The following is a 19,185-nucleotide window of genomic DNA, read 5'->3' on the forward strand; positions in this document are numbered from 1 at the left end:
GTAAATCACAAAACCCTTTTTTTTATAATTGCATTCTTGGGTTAGCTGTTAACAATGGTGATAGCTAGACAATATGTTGAAGGTGTTAGCCCCCTGTGTTCTCTGTCTATGACCTGATGTCTATGACCCGGAGGCATGGTACATTGGGGAAACTGAGCAAAGGCTACGACAACGGATGAATGGGCACCACACAACAATCAACAGACAGGAGGGTTCCCTCCCAGTTGGGGAACACATCAGTGGTCCAGGACATTCAGCCTCGGACCTTCGGGTGACCATCCTCCAAGGTGGACTTCGGGACAGGCAGCAGAGGAAAGTGCTGAAAATGTGTTGCTGGAAAAGCGCAGCAGGTCAGGCAGCATCCAGGGAACAGGAGAATCGACGTTTCGGGCATAAGCCCTTCTTCAGGGCTTATGCCCGAAAGTGGAAAGTGGCCGAGCAGAGGCTGATAGCTAAGTTCGGTACCCATAGGGAGGGCCTCAACCGGGACCTTGGGTTCATTACACATTACAGGTGATCACCATTGCACTACACACACACACACAGATATTCCTATACACACACACACGGACACAGATACACGGACGCGCACACAGGCACCCACACACACCCTTATAGACACACACACACTTCTACACTCACACATGCACCCCCTCACAGACTTAAGACACTCTGCACTCACTACACGCGCGCGCGCACACACACACACACACACACACACTTTCTCACACTCACAACCCCCACCCCAGACAGACACACACACACAGACAGACAAAGACCCACATGCACACATATATTTTATGTGGTGAATTTGTACTTGCAGAGTTACATTGCACTTTGCTCAAAAACTGCATATATTCATATAGAACTCTGAGCTCAAAAACTGCATGAATTTATGTAAAACTCTGTTATCTCTCTTTTTAGATTAGAATCAATCTAAACATCAGGTCATAGACAGAGAACACAGGGGGCCAACACCTGCAACATATTGTCTAGCTATCACCATTGTTAACAGCTAACCCAAGAATGCAACTTTTAAAAAAAGGGTTTTGTGATTTACACATGAAAGAAGTGAAACTATCACTGTATTCTAACAGATGAAAGGCTTAACAGATAATCAATTTTTCAATGTATAATTTCAGTTACATCACACTGCAAATTTTTGCTATAGATTCTGTGTTACGATCGAGCCCTCCACAATCACCTGATGAAGGAGCATCGCTCCGAAAGCTAGTGTGCTTCCAATTAAACCTGTTGGACTATAACCTGGTGTTGTGTGATTTTTAACTTTGAGGTTATCTATGGGTTTGTGTTAGAATGAGGTACTGACGTGCCCATCCTTGATGGAGATGCATGTGTCCAAGAATGAGACACATACTAAAGTGTAGTCCATGGTAAGTCTGATGGTGGGATGAAACTCGTTGGTATCACTATGTAGTTGTTTCAGTGACTTCTCACCATGGGTCCAGAGGAAGAAAATATCATCAATAAATCTAGTGTATAGTGTTGGTTGGAGGGTCCTATGCAGCAAAACTGTGCTATGTTCTTCGAAGCCTGCAACATATTATCAATGAGGATGAGCATCTCGCCAATACCTTCCCTACGACTCACTTTTCGCCATTAAACAACTGCCAAACCTTAAACAGACAATTGTTTGCAGCAAACTGCCCAGCTTTCAGGACAACATTGACAACAGCACTGTACAATCCTGTCAAGTCAACCACTGCAAGATGTGTCAGAATGACAACACGGATATCACCATTACCAGTGGGAGATCACCCACCATGTACACAGCAGATACTTGTGTGACTCTGCCAATGTTGTCTATCTCATACGCGACAGGTAAAGATGCCCTGAGGCATGGTACATTGGTAAGACCAAGGAAACGCTACGAAAATGGATGAATGGACACCATGCAATAATCAACAGACAGGAGTGTTCCCTCCCAGTTGGGGAACACTTCAGCGGTCAGAGATATTCGGCCTCGGATCTTCGGGTGACCGTCCTCCAAGGCGGACTTTGGGATAGGCAACAATGCAAAGTAGCTGAGTAGCTGATAGCCAAGTTCAGTACCCATGAGACCGGCATCAACCTGGATCGTGGGTTCATGTCGCACTACAGGTGACCCCACTGCACTATATACTACACACACACGCACATAGAGTCTCTTATATTCTCTCGCAGACTCTGTCTCATGCACACTCATACACCCCCACACCTCCCCACATTCACACTTACGCACACACCCTCTCACAGGCTTATACACAGTCACACGCTACCAAGTGTGCACGCAGGCAAATACAGGCTCTCTCATGCACACTCTCACACTGTCCAGCATGCACAGACACATACAAGTCTATGGGGTGAATTTGTATTTCAGAATTATATTTGCAGATACATTCTATTTTGCTCAAAAAGTGCACAATCTGCAGACAGTTAATACATGTAATATTTTGTAAATTCCACTTTGGAAATAGAACCAGTCTGACTCAAGATTGGGATACAGACAGGCACTGACCTCACACCTTTAATGCATTGTCTGAGCTGAGATGTCACCTTTGTTATTAAACCTTCAGTTCTCTCGAGAATGTGACTTAAAAGTAGTTCTGGGAATTACATAGTAATGAACCGAAACCTGCAACCCATTCTAAAAAACGAAAGGCTCAAAAATCCAGTTTGTTCAATATATCACTATATGACACTGTAATCTTTTGCTCTAAATTCTGTGTCTTATGATCTTATACTCCACAACCACCTGATGAAGGAGCAGTGCTCTGAAAGCTAGTGCTTCCAAATAAACCTGCTGGGCTATAACGTGCTGTGTGATTTTTAACTTTGACTACTATAAAGAAAAATTCTTAAAGGTGACACTCACACTCACTATCCATGATTAGCTGAAATAGTTTGGGGAAGAATCAAACTTCAGAAAAAAGTTTATAACTGCACAAAGATGAGTGGCAGGTCAAATGGTTGGTCAGAATATAAAGAAAGGCAGAGAATGACTAAAAGGTTAATCACAAGAATGACCTGTTTATTCCTAATCTCTGTATTCCATCTGTTAACGAATTCTCAATCAATAGTAGTGCATTACTCCAATTCACAGCACTCTGATTTTGTTTACTAACCTCCTGTGGGAGACTTTATCCAAATATGCTACATTCTCTGGATCCCCCTTATGGACTCTGCTGATGTTGGTGAATGCTGACAGTTCACCTTTTAAACATCTCAAATTCCTTGTCAATGCTTACTTGAAATAATTTTCAGACAAGAAGCAAATTTCTGTTTGTAACTTCTTTCTGCGATACTCACTGTGTTTTGTCAGGTAATCCTGCATGTCTCTGCTGTAGTGGTTTGGCTTGAATCGTCATCACACCATTTAAATCATTACGATAACTATTTGTCATACGGTAAGCCTACAAGGTTCGACAGAAGAATGCATATAATGTGACCAGTCAATTCAATATTTGAAATGCTAGAAATTATAGCAGTGGATAGGAGAACATAAGTAACAACAGAAAAATATGTATTCCAGCCAATTCTGCAAAAAAAAGGCAATACAGGCTCAAGCTCTAACAAAGAAAGGTGAACAAAGATGTTTCAATTTAACAAAAGCTGCAAGAGTTCTAAGAAATCTTTATTAAGTTTACATTGTCACATACTAAGAAAATCTTCCCGCACTGCTTCCTGTAAGAATGCCACTCCCTTCATCACACCTGTTCTGGTGATGCCAACGTCTACACCAGACTTGCTTAATGTTCTTCCTTCTCTCTGCCTCCAGCCATGACAAACAGGCTTCATCATGTCCTTCTGATATTCTGCATTTGAACCCTCACCCCTTCCCTTCTCTTTGAGCCATAACAGGGTCTCTTTTTGGCCTCACCCTCCACAAAAATGGGTTTTGAGAGAAGTCATTGATCCGCAATGTTAGCGACACCTTATTTTCTGCACAGACTCTTTCCTTTGAGTGTCTCCAGCATGTTCTGAGTGTCTTTCTGTTTATTGGCTTCAATATTATTTTGTTTTTTAAATTCAGAATACAATTCTGGTTTGTCAATAGAAAATTTGTGGGATACAACAGACATAACTTCAAATGCAGCTTCTGACTACTCACCAAGGAAGGATTTTAAAGAAACTCACTGCATATTATTTCCTTAGTAAATTGAACACTGGTCACCAACCACTGGACCACAGGACGGATTTAACCATAAACCATAGATAGAGAATTAGGTCATTCAGCCCATCGAATCTGCTTCACTGTTCGATCATGGCTGATATGTTCCTCAACCCCATTCTCCTGTTCTCCCTGTGACCCTTGATCCCCTTACTAATCAAGAATCTACCTCTGGCTTAGATATACACAATGACTTGACCTCCACAGCTTTCCACAGATTCACCAGCTTTTGGCTGAAGAAATTCCTCCCTAAAGGGTCATCCCTGAACCCTGAGGCTGTGCTTTTAGTCCTAGTCTCTCCTACTAATGGAAGCACCTTCTCCACATTCACTCAATTGAGGCATCTGGGTATTCTTGTAAGTTTCAATTACATCATCCCTCATCCTTCTAATCTCCACCAAGTACGAACCAGAATTCTCAACCGCTCTTCATTTGACAAGCCCTTCATCCCCAGGATCATTCTTGTAAATGTCCTCTGTGTCCCCTCCAATGCCAGTACATTTTTCCTTAGACACAGGGCTCAAAAACTCAATATTCCAAATGCAGCCTGACCAGAGCCTTACACAGCCTCAGCAATACATCCCTGCTCTTGTATTCTAGTCTTCTCAAATTGAACACTAACAATGCTTTTGTCTTCCTTTTTTTTTTGAACATTCAGCCTGAAGAGAATCCTGAACTAGGACTCTCAAGTCCCTTTGTGCTTCAGATTTCCAAAGCCTTTCCCCATTAACAAAATAGTCTACACCTCTATTTTTCCCTGCCAAAGTACATAACCTCACACTGTTCCACATTGGGAAAAGAAGTGGCAGATGGAATACAATCTCCGAGCTTGTCCAAGTACTTCTGCAGCCTCCCCACTTCTTCAACATTACCTGTCCCCCTACCTATCTTTGTGTCATCTACAAACTTAGGAACAATGCCCTCAGTTCCTTCATCCAGTTTGTTAATGTAGAACATGAATCCCAAGAGGGACTCCTGTGGACATTCACTAGTCACTAGCTGCCATCCTGAAAAAGATGCCTTTATCCCCAGTCACTACCTTCTGACAGTCAGCCATTTTCCTGTCCATGACAGCCATTTGGCGAAAGAGATTAATCTTTATCATCCATCCGTACCTCTTATGTGTGCAGTTTATTCAGATTCTCAGTATAGAAATTATTGTTTCGATCCATTTGCAAAACCATTGTCATATTAAAAAACTACTTAGTCCCATCTTTCCTCAAAGAATTACAATATTTTGGAAATTATTTTGAACAGGAATTATTGGAATCAATTTAAACTGTTAGTTTTAGATGTTCACCTAAATATGCCTGAATGGCTTTCCAAACTGCTAGGGGAGCATACCAGCCATATCATGGAAGCCCCGGCCCTTCAACATTTAAGATCTGCCTGATGAAATGGTCAGGTGGTGAACAGTTAGCCCATCTGAGGCAGGTTATCAGGCACACCTAAATACGTAAAGAAAGTCTTATACTGGGTGCAGAGGAATTGATGGAGGCTCCACATTGAAAACAATCTGGGAAATGTTTAAGGTTTTTGAAGCTCCCACCTTCTCCAAATAAAGAGTCATCCACTATCAGCCCATTTTCTCCCATGTCCCCACTCCATCTTTCTAGATTTCCTCCTGGCCTTATTAAAACCACACGCCCAAAACTGGCTACTTTAACTGATATACCCTCACGGCTGTCCAGACTGTGCACAAAGGTATTTACAGCAGAGACAGCGGTAACATGACTACAGCAAGCCCACCAGTATAACTGTATTTCTCCAAACACTCAATCCCACCAGCCCAGTGTGGAAAGAGGCCATTTAGCCTACCAAGTCCATACGTATCCTCCAAAGAGCATCTCACCCATACCCAGACCATATCCCCATAATCCCACATTTCCCATGGCTAACCCACCTAACCTGCACATCGCCTGACAATATAGGACAATTTAGCTTGGCTGATCCACCTAACCTGCACATCTTTGGACTGTGGGAGGAAACTGGTACACTCAGAATAAACCCACATAGACACAGGAGAATGTGTGGGTGTGGAGTGTGCACAGTCACCCGAGGCTGAAATCAAACACAGGTCTTTGACATTATGTGGCAGCAGTGCTAACCACTGAGACAAACAATGGCTGCTCCGCAAGCTTATCCCCCTCTCTTTGATTTAAATATTTAGTTTCAGATTTCACTATTTCTGTCTTTCCTGAAATATTTACAGTTGCTGTCTACCTGCTTGTTTGTTTCTGAATATTCAAACACTCCAGTAATTATGTTCCTCATCCCTTTCACTTGTGCTCCTGGTTGCAGTTCATGTCTCTCCAATTATAGGAAAAGACATTTACTGACAGATGCTTGAAAATGCTAATTTCTGCAATGTTTGTTTCTTTCTCCCACTTCTCCTAATTCAAGGGCTGCACTTCTTTCTAAACACTCTAATATGTGAAAGTACTCAATGGTCCCACTTAATACCGTAGGAATTCTTTTGTTACACTTGTGATTTTACATGCTCAGTTATTTTTTGATGGTACTTCATTGTTGTCCCCAAGTGTTGTTGTTGAAATCAATGGACAAAGGCCCAATGGTTCATAGGACAAGCCTACACCCACTATTTTGATACAGGTGTAGATCTGGCCATTTTAAAAGGGTGAAGATTTCCATTAAAAATGCAGATACCTGTTACATAAACAAGTCCCTCTGCTAATTCCTCCCACTGCGATTTCAAGATTTTTTGCAGTGAATCAGATGTTCACGGCATTGCATTTCACAATGATGTCTCCAGTTACATGATGACAAGTTCTCAAATAGAAATTCTAACTAATTCAATTTTGGATCTGATGCCGTACTTAAATATTTAAAGGGCAAAGTTAAAATATTGTTAAACAGGAGAAGCTGAGGGGAGCGTCTACTTCAAAACAGGCAAATTGAAACAATTTACTTCTGGGGATTTTATCAATGTTTGGTTCAAAGTACAGGATAGATTTTAAATCACGTCACTTGGCAAGCTGACCAGAAAACCAAAGTCGAAAGATTGGAATGATATTCTGGGCTTTCAGACTGAGCTGGGGAAATAAACATAGCTTTGGGCATTTCTTCACCAGTGCAGAATCAATCTGCACATTCTCAAAAGGGAATCACTTTTGAAACATATGTTTGAGAAGAATAAAACCTGAATTCATTTTCATTTTGACCAGTTGAATTATTCAACCTTATAACATGGCCCTTTTCAGTGAGGAACTTGACAAGTAATAATTGTAAGCTAGAATACAAAAGCATTTGTACACTAAACAGAGTATTTTCTTGTATTTGGTAATTTAGTGTGAAACTGCAGGGAACATTTTCTGTCCAACCATCAGGTTCAAATGGAGGTCAGAGAACATGGTGGGGGTTCAGCATAAGAAGCAGCTATTCAATTTGATTTTCCATAATTGTGGTTAATTAATGGACAATACATTGACTCACACAGCTGGAGAACCAGAAGCCTAAACTTGAAAGCAGCAGTGGGGGAGATCGCACTTCAAGGTGGAGTCATTCTTGCTTCACCTTTTCAAAAACGTAATTTAAAAATAGCCTTTGGTGCCAGGTCACCACTGTTGCTGGTGTTGGGGGGTGTGGGGGGGTGGGGGGAGAGAGAACTCTTCTCAGTGGAGCAGCAGTTGCTGCAGTATTCAGGCAGGCAGGAAGCACCTCTGTGTGTCTATCAGAAGCATTAACCCACCTTCAGCTGTTGGAAAGCATAAGACCTTCCTTTGACTGGACTTAAAAGGTTGTTGACAAGTTTGGTCAACTCCTGCTTCCTCCTCTCACACCCACCACCATTGTGCCTCTGCAGAAATGGTTGTGGTGGAATGGAGCCCGAGATAATGCACACACTATTTTGTTCAAAATCAATCTTATCCTTTCCCCACTGTGTTTATTTCTGGTTTAGGTACAATCTGTAAACTGATGTTACATATTGCAGTCAATTTCATTTTGACATACCACTGGATCCATCTTGAAGTGGGCAAATTGAGGATTTCCTGAAATTGTTGATCTATCCACATTTCATGGGTCCCAGCTGTACCAACATTATTTGGCAGAGTGTGATTGTTCACAGAGTGAGCGTCAGTAAACTGTTTTAGACACAGCAGGGGGAAGCAAGAGGGTTATTTCCCCACCAGCTGGAGAGCCAACGAGCCCCAAATAGTCTCCTTTTGGGAAGGTCTGCTGATTAAACACAACCCCACCACAACCTCACCACAAGGAAGGCATTACATCTTACCCACCAGCATTGTGTCTGAGCTTAATCTTGTATTTGCTGACAGCCAGAGAGATTCACTTTCCCACAGGATTACAAACTCTGATTAATTCTCTCTTTGCTAGGTAAAGGACGCAGAAACTAGATGTAACACCTGAAATGACAGAGACCAGCTCCTCCATACACACTGCCCTGTTTCGACCAGAATCCTCGATCAGCTATACAATAGGTTAATAAAAGTAGCAACAAAATCAAGAACAGTTTTTGATAGGTTTATTTAAGCTATTAAGCATCGTTTGACCTTATTTTATACGTCTTGTCACAGCAATCATGGCCAAATAGCCGTATGTATTATAATAGAAATTTTAAAAATGGGCCTGCTGGAGGAATTCAGCAAGTCTGGCAGCATTTGCGGAATCAGAGAGTTAACATTTCAAATCCAATAAGACTCATCTTCAGAACATTTTTTCTCCTTTTGTTTCAGATCTTTTATCGGAATCTTTTATTTCAAATTTCCAGCAACTGTGGTATTTTGCTTTTATGTGAGCAATATGTATCGTTTGCGATTTGCATTCATCATGTGATTTCAAAGACTGTTTTTTGATGATTTTGTGATCCCAGCTACACCTATAAATAATTAGAGACTGGAACGTACCTGAGAGTGGATCAAAGATGTTCCTACTGCCAAGACACGTGTCTCAGAGCCTCGGGAAGGTGGAATACCACAGCTTGTTACGACGATTCGAGAATCACTGATTCGAGGGAGTTTGCTCGTTATTGCACTCTGCATATTCACCGTCTGCTTATCTCTGTCTGTGACCAACATAGGAAGTAAAAGGAAACATAACAGTTACCCAGTTTGGGAATGGAGGAAGCAGCTTCACCTTCACAAATATTAAACTGTGTCAGACAGTGCAAAGATTTAATCTGTATTTATAAAGGGATATTTAGATCAAGGGTTTATACAAACCAAAGGAATAAAAAGATACAACACAAAGTGCAGATTTTGCAGGGAGTTTTTGAATGGTTTATAACAAGAAGTCTTAAATCAGAGTGTCAACATCAGTTTCCATTCTCAAAGCATCAATGAGAGTCAAACAAAATTGATCAGTAATCATTAAGAAGTGTTTCTAATATCACAGATACTCTGTCAATCAAACTTAAAAATTGCTACGTGCTATTGTTTCCTGCCAGTGTCAGACATCAGCTAATCCACATCAAACAATACTGGCCCACAGTAAAAACGTGCTGCACACAACCTTAACTCAACGTGAGAGACTGTGATTTTTGCCATTTAGTAGGGGGAAGCCCTCATAAGAGTTACTGGCCAATCTAGCTGTCTCAGCAAAACCAAACCTCAGTCATAGGAGCTACTGGAATCAAGCCCGAGTGACCAGAGCCCAAGTGTCCAGATCCAGGAATAGACTGGATTTTTAAGCAGGTGCATGAGGCGGGGTTGGTATTTGCTTTTTGGTGGGCCAATGGGAGGTGACATAAGCTGGGAAACATTTGGGATAGGGTGCTTCCAATGCACAGAGGGAAGCCAGCAAAGTACGTAACCTATGCCCACCTTCTAGCATTTAACCAGTTTGGTTAAAAAAAACTTATTCATACCCAGATACCCATGCCAACCATTTTATTGCGAATGAACTCAATTTCTTGTTCATTATGTTTTTGTAAGTGGCTGATGGCTTGCCATTTTCTGCACCTTCCCACCTACCATTTTATGGAGAATGGTACAGGATTGGGTGCGATGGCAATGGGCTAGTTATCTATCATAGTCTATGTGCACTTCCTGCTGAAAACACACCTGGTGGTCGACCACAAAATCTGTGGATTGTTGCCAGAAAGGTAATTAGGCTTAGAGCGCAGGGCAAGTTGCAAAATAATTTGGCTTTTTAATGCAGATCCTGAGATGGAGTTGCTATGCTGCATTCCCTGATCCCTCCCTGCCAAGCAAAACCGTCATCAGCAAATGAAGCCTCCCTAACCACAGATCCATGTACTTTGGTCTAGCGTGAAGTGTTCTCGAGTTGAACAGTGATTAATGCTTGTGATACTTGTCTTTATGAATCTTGGCTCTCTAATGTAGCTAAATCTATTTGCAATGCAACACCTTTGTAACTTTTTTTTTAAAACAGTATGAATAGAATGAAATGCTATAATTTGTGATTGGCTAATTTGAATAGTCGATTGTATGAAAAGGTGAGTGCAACAGAGAAAAATTCATATTGGAGATATTAGCATTGAACAGGACCACAAAGTGTGCCACTGGAGATCACACATGACTGCAAGTACAGTTCTGAATTGTATTCCTGAAAGCATTTAAGATTTAAATAAATTTGCATGGTGCATTTGCAAAACAAAACAGTAAACTGCTTGAATGAAGTAACAGTTCAAATCATTGATCTCCAGTACCTGAAAGGGTGTTTTCCCATTGTTTCCTGATTAGCTCTTCCAACGTTTCAATCACACCCCGCCAGATGTCATCGAATATCTCTGCTGAGGCAGCATCTTTAATACAGGCATTGGGAGAAATGGGCGGAATGCCCCGTTTATTTCTCCTTCGAACAAGTTGAACATTCTTTTGTTCCAAACTCTCATCATCACTAAAACTGTAATTAAACAAAATAAGTTCCAGGTAACTCCCTCCAAAGGAAGACAGTTAATAATATGACTGTATCACTGGGCTTTGTGTACAGTCTATGTAGCAAATGAGGTGAAAGTGAGGACTGCAGATGCTGGAGATCAGAGCCAAGATTACAGTGTTGCTGGAAAAACACAGCTGGTTAGGCAGCATCTGAGGAGCAGGAAAATCAACGTTTTGGGCAAAAGCCTGACCTGCTGTGCTTTTCCAGCACCATTCTAATCTTAGCCATGTAGCAAATGAGCCTTTTTAATCTCTGTGAAAAGAATAATTCTTTAAAACATTAAGATTTTATCTGTATGGTTGGAGGAAATGGGAAAGGTTGAAGAAGGAATCATGCTTTGAATTCCAATGCCTTTCCTTCCAACCAGGGATAACTACATGAAATTTAAGAACTAATACCTTTTGTGTTAAGTAACTGGGTAACTTACAAGTGGAAAGCATCCACGTGGTGCAATGGTAGTGTCCCTAGATCTGAGTCAGAAAACCCAGCTTCAAAGTCCCACCTGCTCCTGAAGTTGTCATGACATCTCTGAATAGGTTGGATAGAAAAGATTAACACAAGTGGATGATCCATCTGGGCCTTCTCTAGTGTTCCCCAGCATCATACAGATATCAGTCTTCAATCAATTTGATTCACTTCATGTGAAATCAAAGCACCGAACACTGCAATATTCAAGCAATAGTACTGTAGACATGTGTTTCAAACTTATCATGCCTCTTAGCCAAGCTTGTCCAATACAATAATAGCATCTACTTAACAATGTGGAAAATTGCCCAGGTATGTCCTGTGTAAAAAAAGGAGAACGATTCCACCATGGACATTTATAGACCCATCCCCTGTCTGCTCTTCATTATCAGTAAAGTGAAAGTGTCATCAACAAGCATCACTTGGGTCTAGATTAGAGTATGCTGGAAAAGCACAGCAGTCAGGCAGCATCCGAGGAGCAGTAAAATCGACGTTTCGAGCAAAAGCCCTTCATCATCACTTGCCTAGCAATAAACTGTTCATTGAGACTCTCTCAGTGAAAGCCACTCAGTTCCTGACCTCATTACAACTTTTACGCAAATATGGATAAAAGAACAGAAATTCAAGAGGTGAGGAAAGAAGAACCATCCTCAACATCAAGGCCACATTTAGTCAAAAGTGCCATCAAGCTCTAACAAACCTGGAGTCAATGGACATGAGGAAGAAAATTCTCACTGGTTGGAGTCATACCTGCCACATAAGAAGATGGCTGTGATTGCTGGAGGTCAGTTATCTCAGCTCTAGACCATCTCTGCAGGAATTCCTGTGTCCTAGGCACAGACATCTTCAACTGCTTCATCAATGAACTTCCTTTAATCATAACATCAGCAGTGGAACGTTCACAACACTTAACAACATTTGTGACTCTGCTGATGCTGAGGCAATTCATATCCAAATGTAGTGAGACCTGGACTGTAACTGGATTTGGGCTGGCAACTGGCAAGCAACATTCACATCACAAAAGTACTCGGTGATGACCAGTAAGGCAGAATCTAACCATCACTCCTCAACATTCAAAACATTACCGTTGCTGAATTCCTTATTAACATCCTGGCGGTTATCAGTGACCAGAAATAGGACTGGGCTTGCAATTTAAATACTGTGGCTACAAGAGCAGATTAGAGGCTTGATATCTTGCAGCAACTCACATCCAGACTCCCCAGAGCCCATCCACCATCTACAAGGCAAAAGTCAGGAGTGTGATGGAATACTCGCCACATGCCCCTGAATGGGTGTAGCCACAACAACACTCAAGAAACTCGATTGACAACACAGTCACAAATATTCACTCCCTCCACCCCGACGCTCAGTAAGTGTGTGTACCATCTACAAGTTGCACTCCAGAAATTCAATCCACAAACACTTTTATCCAGAAGCACAAGAGCAGAAGATACATGGTACACTACCACCTGCAAGTTCCCCTCAAAGCCACATGCCATCCTGACTTGAAACTATAATACCATTCCTTCATTGGTGCCAGACTGAAATCTTGAGACCCTCTTCCTAACATCACTGTGATTTACCTGCACCAAAAAGAGTGCACTGATTCAGCTCACCACCATCTCCCCGAGGAGTTAGGGACGGGCAATTAATACTGACCTCGGCAGGAAAGTTCACATTCTCTGAATGAATTTTTTAAAATGCCCAGTTTTAGTTTCATATGGTTCACGATGGCCCCCCTCAAACTAAATGCCTCAATTCAAATTACGTCCTTAAGGAAAGATAGGCTTAATAGGAAAAATAATTCTTCAGAACATTCATATCAGATTCAGAATATTCATTCCATTTCTCTCTCCCACAGATGCTGCCAGACTTGTTCAATTTCTCCAGCACTTTGTTTTTTTTTTCAGATTTCCAGCTTCCTTGGTATTTTGCTTCTATTTGTGAAATGTTGTACTGTGGTCAGACAGATCTGGCAACACTTTTATCCAAATTTCAGAAAGTTAACCTGCAGGCATAACCAACAAATGGCACATTCGAGTGAGAGAAGTAAATAAGTCTCCCAGGAATTGTGCAGGGCTTCAGACAGACTACTGAGTATAATACTGGTCTTCTTTCACAAGGAAAGATATACATGCCCTGAAGGCATTATGACCAAGGTTCACTCAATCTATTCTTGGAATGAGGGAGTTTCCTATGGGAAGACATTATGCAGGCTTTTCAATAATTTTACTGAATTCCAGGAAATAAAGATGAACTAATTTAAGTATATTATTATTTTAAGATGCTTGACATTGTTGATGTTGTGAGGAGATGTACCCTGGCATAAGTCACAAAATTAATACTCAGCCATTTAGTACTGAGATGAAAAATATGTCTTCATTCAGAGGATCTGAATCTTTAGATTTGTCTACCAGAGAGAACAATAGATGGTCAATTTTTGAATATATTAAAGATTATTTGAAAATCTATCGACCTGAAGAATGAAATGATGTGAGGAGTGTCGGGGTAGGGGCAGCTAAGGTGGAAGATCAACAATTATTGAATAGTTAAACAGGCTTGAGCAGCCAAATAGCCTTCTCTAATTCTTACCTTATTACATTTTTAAAATCAGAGACAAGTCTTCTACTATCTTTCCCTGCTGCCTGTGATTTTAATCCAATAATTAATGTCAGTTCTTGCTCAGACCATTGAAGAGTTGGCTATACCTACGGGTAACTTGCTGAAATTTGGATACAAGTGTATCCAGATCCCTTTGAACACAGTACGAACATTTCACAAATAAAAGCAAAATACTATGGAGGCTGGAATCTGAAACAAAAACAGTGTTGTGATTGGAACGAGGTTGGCCATGTGAATCTCATTGAGTATGAGCTCCCTGATTGGCCCACATTAACAGCCCCAGTCAGGGAACCCTGGCTGATAGATACATTAGATTAGTTTCCCTACAGTGTGGAAACAGGCCCTTCGGCCCAACCAGTCCACACCGACCCTCCGAAGAGTAACCCACCCAGACCCATTTCCCTCCGACTAATGCACCTAGCACTATAGGCAATTTAGCATGGCCAATTCACCTGACTTGCACATCCTTGGACTGTGGGAGGAAACCGGAGCACCCGGAGGAAACCCACACAGACATGGGGAGAATGTGCAAACTCCACACAGTCACCAGAGACTGGAATCGAACCTGGGACCCTGGTGCTGTGAAGCAGCAGTGCTAACCACTGAGCCACCGTGCCAACAAACAGGAATCTCAGGGATTCTCCTCATTCAAAGGACTGGCTCTGAGCTGGCTGGTCAGAGTCCATGTACTGTGCACGTATAGACAAAGGGTGACTTGGTGACGGGATATCAGCCTCTGTGGAGTTTTTTCAAACAAAAAGTGCTGGAGAAGTTTAGCAAGGCTGGCATCTGTGGAGAGAGAAATGGAATTAGTGTTTTGAGTCTGTGATAAATGTTCAAAGAACCATTCTTCCTGTAAGCCTACTTTTCCGTAAGAACGTATTTTGGATTGGATATTTACTTTACGAGTAGCCATCATTAAATATATGAAACTAAAACTAGGCATGAACAGGGAAAAAAAAGATAGGAAATGGTGGCACAGTAGTTAGCACTGCTGCCTCACAGCGCCAGAGACCCGGGTTCATTTCCCGCCTCAGGCAACTGACTGTGTGGATTTTACACATTCTCCCCGTGTCTGCGTGGGTTTCCTCCGGGTGCCCCGGTTTCCTCCCACAGTCCAAAAATGTGCAGGTTAGATGAGTTGGTCATGCTAAATTGCCCATAGTGTTAGGTGAAGGGGTAAATGTAGGGGAACAGGTCTGGGTGGGTTGCGCTTCGGCGGGTCAGTGTGGACTTGTTGGGCCGAAGGGCCTGTTTCCACACTGAAAGTAATCTAATCTCAAAAAAAAATTAGAGAATACACAACATTATGAAGTAGCAATAAAATTGCAGCAAAGGGAAATTCCACAAGCTGACGTTATCGAACCAAATTGGAGTAATAAACGACACATGATGCATTCTGTACATGCTCAACGAGTACACTTTGTTTGTTGTTCCATTTGAAGAAAAGAAACGATTATTATATAATTGAATGGTCAGGGACTGCTTGCTTCAAGGAATGATAATGTAGAAAGAACTGAAACAATTAGTTTCTTTTGAAATAGTTTCAAATATTTAATTTTGTTGAACTTAAAGAAAATAACCAAGTGAAAAATTGGTGCACATTTCAGATATCATCAACCTCAAGCCAATAAAGTTACACTGACAGCATTCATTTAATTTGAAACTCAGTAGATATTAAGGAAAGTTAGTTTAAAATTTAAAACTTAGCTCATCTGGAACTTGTACGTTCTGAATTTATCTTTGCTGTGATATTTCTCTCAGATTTAACAGGGACCTCTAAGCAGATGAGAGAGACATGCACCAAAAATCTATGGGGTGTCTCTTTAACTCATCAAATTTGATTCCAATGTGATAATTGAGAACAGTCTGTTATTTTAAGCAGTGGCCAGAATGGGGAGGTTGTTGTGATTTTCCCACCAGATCAAACTAAAAATAAATCCTTTTTTTGCCCTTAGTCAGAAGAGTAGGAGCTGACCTGCCAGCCTGTAAAGAAAGTTTCAGCATTCCGGCCCACCTTATTCATCACGAGATGCTTTTTACATCCCATCCAAATCTTTTACTCAAATGCTTCTGGTCCCTGCCAGTGGTCTCATGCTGATTAACATTACACTGCCTCAAACAGGTTAAATACCACTTCATTTTCAGTCAGCACTGAATGAAGAGTTCTGGGCAAGGCCCAGAAGTCAAAACATCCTCAGGCTCATACAGCTAAGATCATGGATGATACACTGCTTGTTTTGATGCCCACTTTCTGAATTATCGGCTCAAGTTATAATTCGAACTTTTTTCCATGAGTTATAAATTTCTTCACAAGTTTGCGTGCAAAGCTGTATCAAACATCGGTGGGAAATCCACGTACGTCACATCATCGTATTACCCTCATCAACCCTCTTTGTTCCTATTCAGGAACTCTGCCAATTTAGGTAAACACTAATTTCCCTCAAAAAACCAATACTGGCTATCTCTATTAATTCTATCCAGAACTATTGTTTCTGGATGTTTCCCCATTACCAAAGTTAAATTAGCTGATCGCTAATTGAAGGGTTCATCCTTACAACTTTCTTGGATCGAAGGTACTGTGTTTGCAGTTCTCCAGTATCACCTGGCAAGACAATAACCAAGGCTGTAATCATCATCAATAACAGGAGTTGCTGGAAAAGCTCAGCAGGTCTGGCAGCAACAGTGAAATCAGAGTTAACATCAGAACTGAGGAAGGGTGACCAGACCCGAAACGTTAACTTTGCTTTACCTTCACAGATGCTGCCACACCTGCTGAGCTTTTCCAGCAACCTCTGTTATCGATTCTAATTTACAGCATCCGCAAGGCTTTTGGTTTTTAGTAAAATCATAATCTTCACTTACCATTCTTTACTGTCATATGCAAAATACTCTTCAATCTTTCCATCCACATCAAAGATCTCTTCCTCTAGGAATGAGAAAACGGAGGAGTCTGAATCGAGGGAACTCAAAGTGGAGTTTGATTCCAAGCCACTGTGATAAGGAGATTGTACAGGAAGCAGACGTAGGCCTGACAGGCTCAGCCTGAGAGAAGAAATATATCTTTATGGCACATATATCCTAATAAAAGGCATTTATTTAATATGACATTTTTAGGGTTCTAAGCATTGCAGTTAAGGTGCAATGGCCAACAGTAGCATTTCTTACATGTAACTGAAAAAAGAACAAGATATAATAAATGATTGTTTGTTTACAAAATGTTATTTAATATGATTTCCTAAACTTTTAATTATAGAAAATGGAGAACAGTAATTTGATACAGTAATTAATTTAATAAATGTAATTGACCAGGATCATTGTTGTACAAAAATTATACCAGAGATCAGTTGACAGTAGAAAATTCTTTCAGAATGTCCACATGCCCGTTTAATCTGTATGAACTTACTCCTTCATATTGCCAGTGCTATCACAGAAACTAGATAATGTCCGAGTTGTTATGGAGTTGCTTTCTCTGCTCTGGAAATGTTGAAAACCTTCATCTTTCGGCATCAAGAGCTGAGTTCCCAAAATCCTGCATCATGTACAAAAGGCATGACTGAAATCAAAACACCTAGTTAGCTCTATTATTATTCACCAAACAAGTTTTCTGGCTTAATTAGGATCAAACAAATGCACAAAATCAAAATATAGAAACAGGAAGAAAAGCACAACTTACAGTTGCATTGTGCATTTGATGTAGTATAATTTCCCAAGTTGCTTTCCACAGGGACATTACCAAACATTCTGACAGTGAGCCTAAGGAGCTCGACCAAAAGTTTAGGCAGAGAGTTGGGTTTTAAGGAGCATCTCAAGAGTGGAAAGGGGGGTGGGGGTGGGGGAGTGGAGATGTCGCAAAGCTTATAGAGTTCATTTTGAAACACTCACACGAGTGTCTTTTCTGAGTGTTAATGTAGTCTCACTGATATTTTCTAAACCTCTGGTAGTGAACCACTAATGTTAACTGAGGGCTACAGCTAAACATCATACCAAGAAGGACTAAAACAAACGGAAATCCACATTAAAGGATAGTCACCGCATTTCGGATATAAAATTGAGAGCTGTATGGTTGGGTAATGAGGACTGTACATCATTTGATGTGCCTAACACTGCAAAACCTAGCACCATTAAATACACACACTTCTATTAAACAGTAAGATAAAAGTTAATCACAATTATTAACAATATAGTATTACAGGATTAATGCTTTTTTTTAATAACATAATACCCACCACCAATTAAAACCCACTGTGCAGGTGCCAAAGTCAGTAAGACCTCAAACAAAACACCACACCCTGGCACCACTGGGTAGGTGTTTGACATTTACAACCAAAGGTCAGTTTGCTAAAACCTGTCACAAAAGATTTCTATGAGTTCAAGTGTCAGGGAGTTGGTGAGTCTTGATAAATCTTATGTGAAAGTTTTATATTGCTGTACTCCAAGGCTCGAACCATTTATCATGACAAAAACAAAACATGCAGTCTTGGATCCTTTAATCAGTTCCATAAATTCTTTTGCAAGATAGGTGTATTTACAGACTTTCTACACCTAGACAATAAGAATCAAATTAACCAGAGGATGATACAATTCGATCTTCTGTATTAGTTTCAGAGCAGAGGCTTCTAAATTGGAAACCCAGTTCTTAAGCCTCTATAGCCAACCCCCATCCACAACATCTGCCCACAGGCCATTAGGCATCTTTCTCTTTCTCCTGTGGAATGCACTCGATGTCACCGCTCAATATCCAGTGTTTTCCATGATTGTATAAAAAGGTTTTCCTTTTACAAGTAAATGGAAACCTTTGGTTTTTGAGATATTTATTACCAGACTGGTATTGTCTCAATATGATTGGACTATTTTAAGATTTCTTTCCATTCCAGAGTGCGAGTCACTCAAAAAGGTGATATCATCCATGAAAGCAAAAGCAAAGCAGTTGATTCTTATGTTATTTACCATCATGGCCCTCGTAAACTAGCTTCCTCAAGAATGCACCATAACTGATCTAATGCAGTATAAAAAAATCCCTTGTTTTATTCCTTGTTCTATCTCAA

The 19,185-nt window shown here is 40.9% G+C and overlaps 1 protein-coding gene across 6 annotated transcripts in view; it reads right to left on the reverse strand.

The window, feature by feature from the left end:
• fam149a (family with sequence similarity 149 member A) overlaps positions 1-19,185 on the reverse strand; it is a 115,424-nt gene that overhangs the window by 23,645 nt on the left and 72,594 nt on the right. For all 6 annotated transcript variants that reach the window (XR_015757520.1, XM_043689735.2, XM_043689746.2 and 3 more), the window contains exons 5-9: positions 17,544-17,669; positions 17,003-17,182; positions 10,818-11,014; positions 9,055-9,212; positions 3,310-3,413 (exon numbers count right to left, since the gene is read on the reverse strand). Coding sequence is in view for 5 of the 6 variants with exons in the window: in XM_043689735.2 (XP_043545670.2) it covers positions 3,310-3,413; positions 9,055-9,212; positions 10,818-11,014; positions 17,003-17,182; positions 17,544-17,669 (765 nt within the window). In the remaining variant the exon portion in view is untranslated. The remainder of the gene's footprint in view (positions 1-3,309; positions 3,414-9,054; positions 9,213-10,817; positions 11,015-17,002; positions 17,183-17,543; positions 17,670-19,185) is intronic.

The sequence above is a fragment of the Chiloscyllium plagiosum genome, unplaced genomic scaffold (assembly GCF_037043375.1).
Source record: "Chiloscyllium plagiosum isolate Xiang-an unplaced genomic scaffold, Cpla_swu_hap1 HiC_scaffold_1, whole genome shotgun sequence".
NCBI lineage: Eukaryota > Metazoa > Chordata > Chondrichthyes > Orectolobiformes > Hemiscylliidae > Chiloscyllium > Chiloscyllium plagiosum.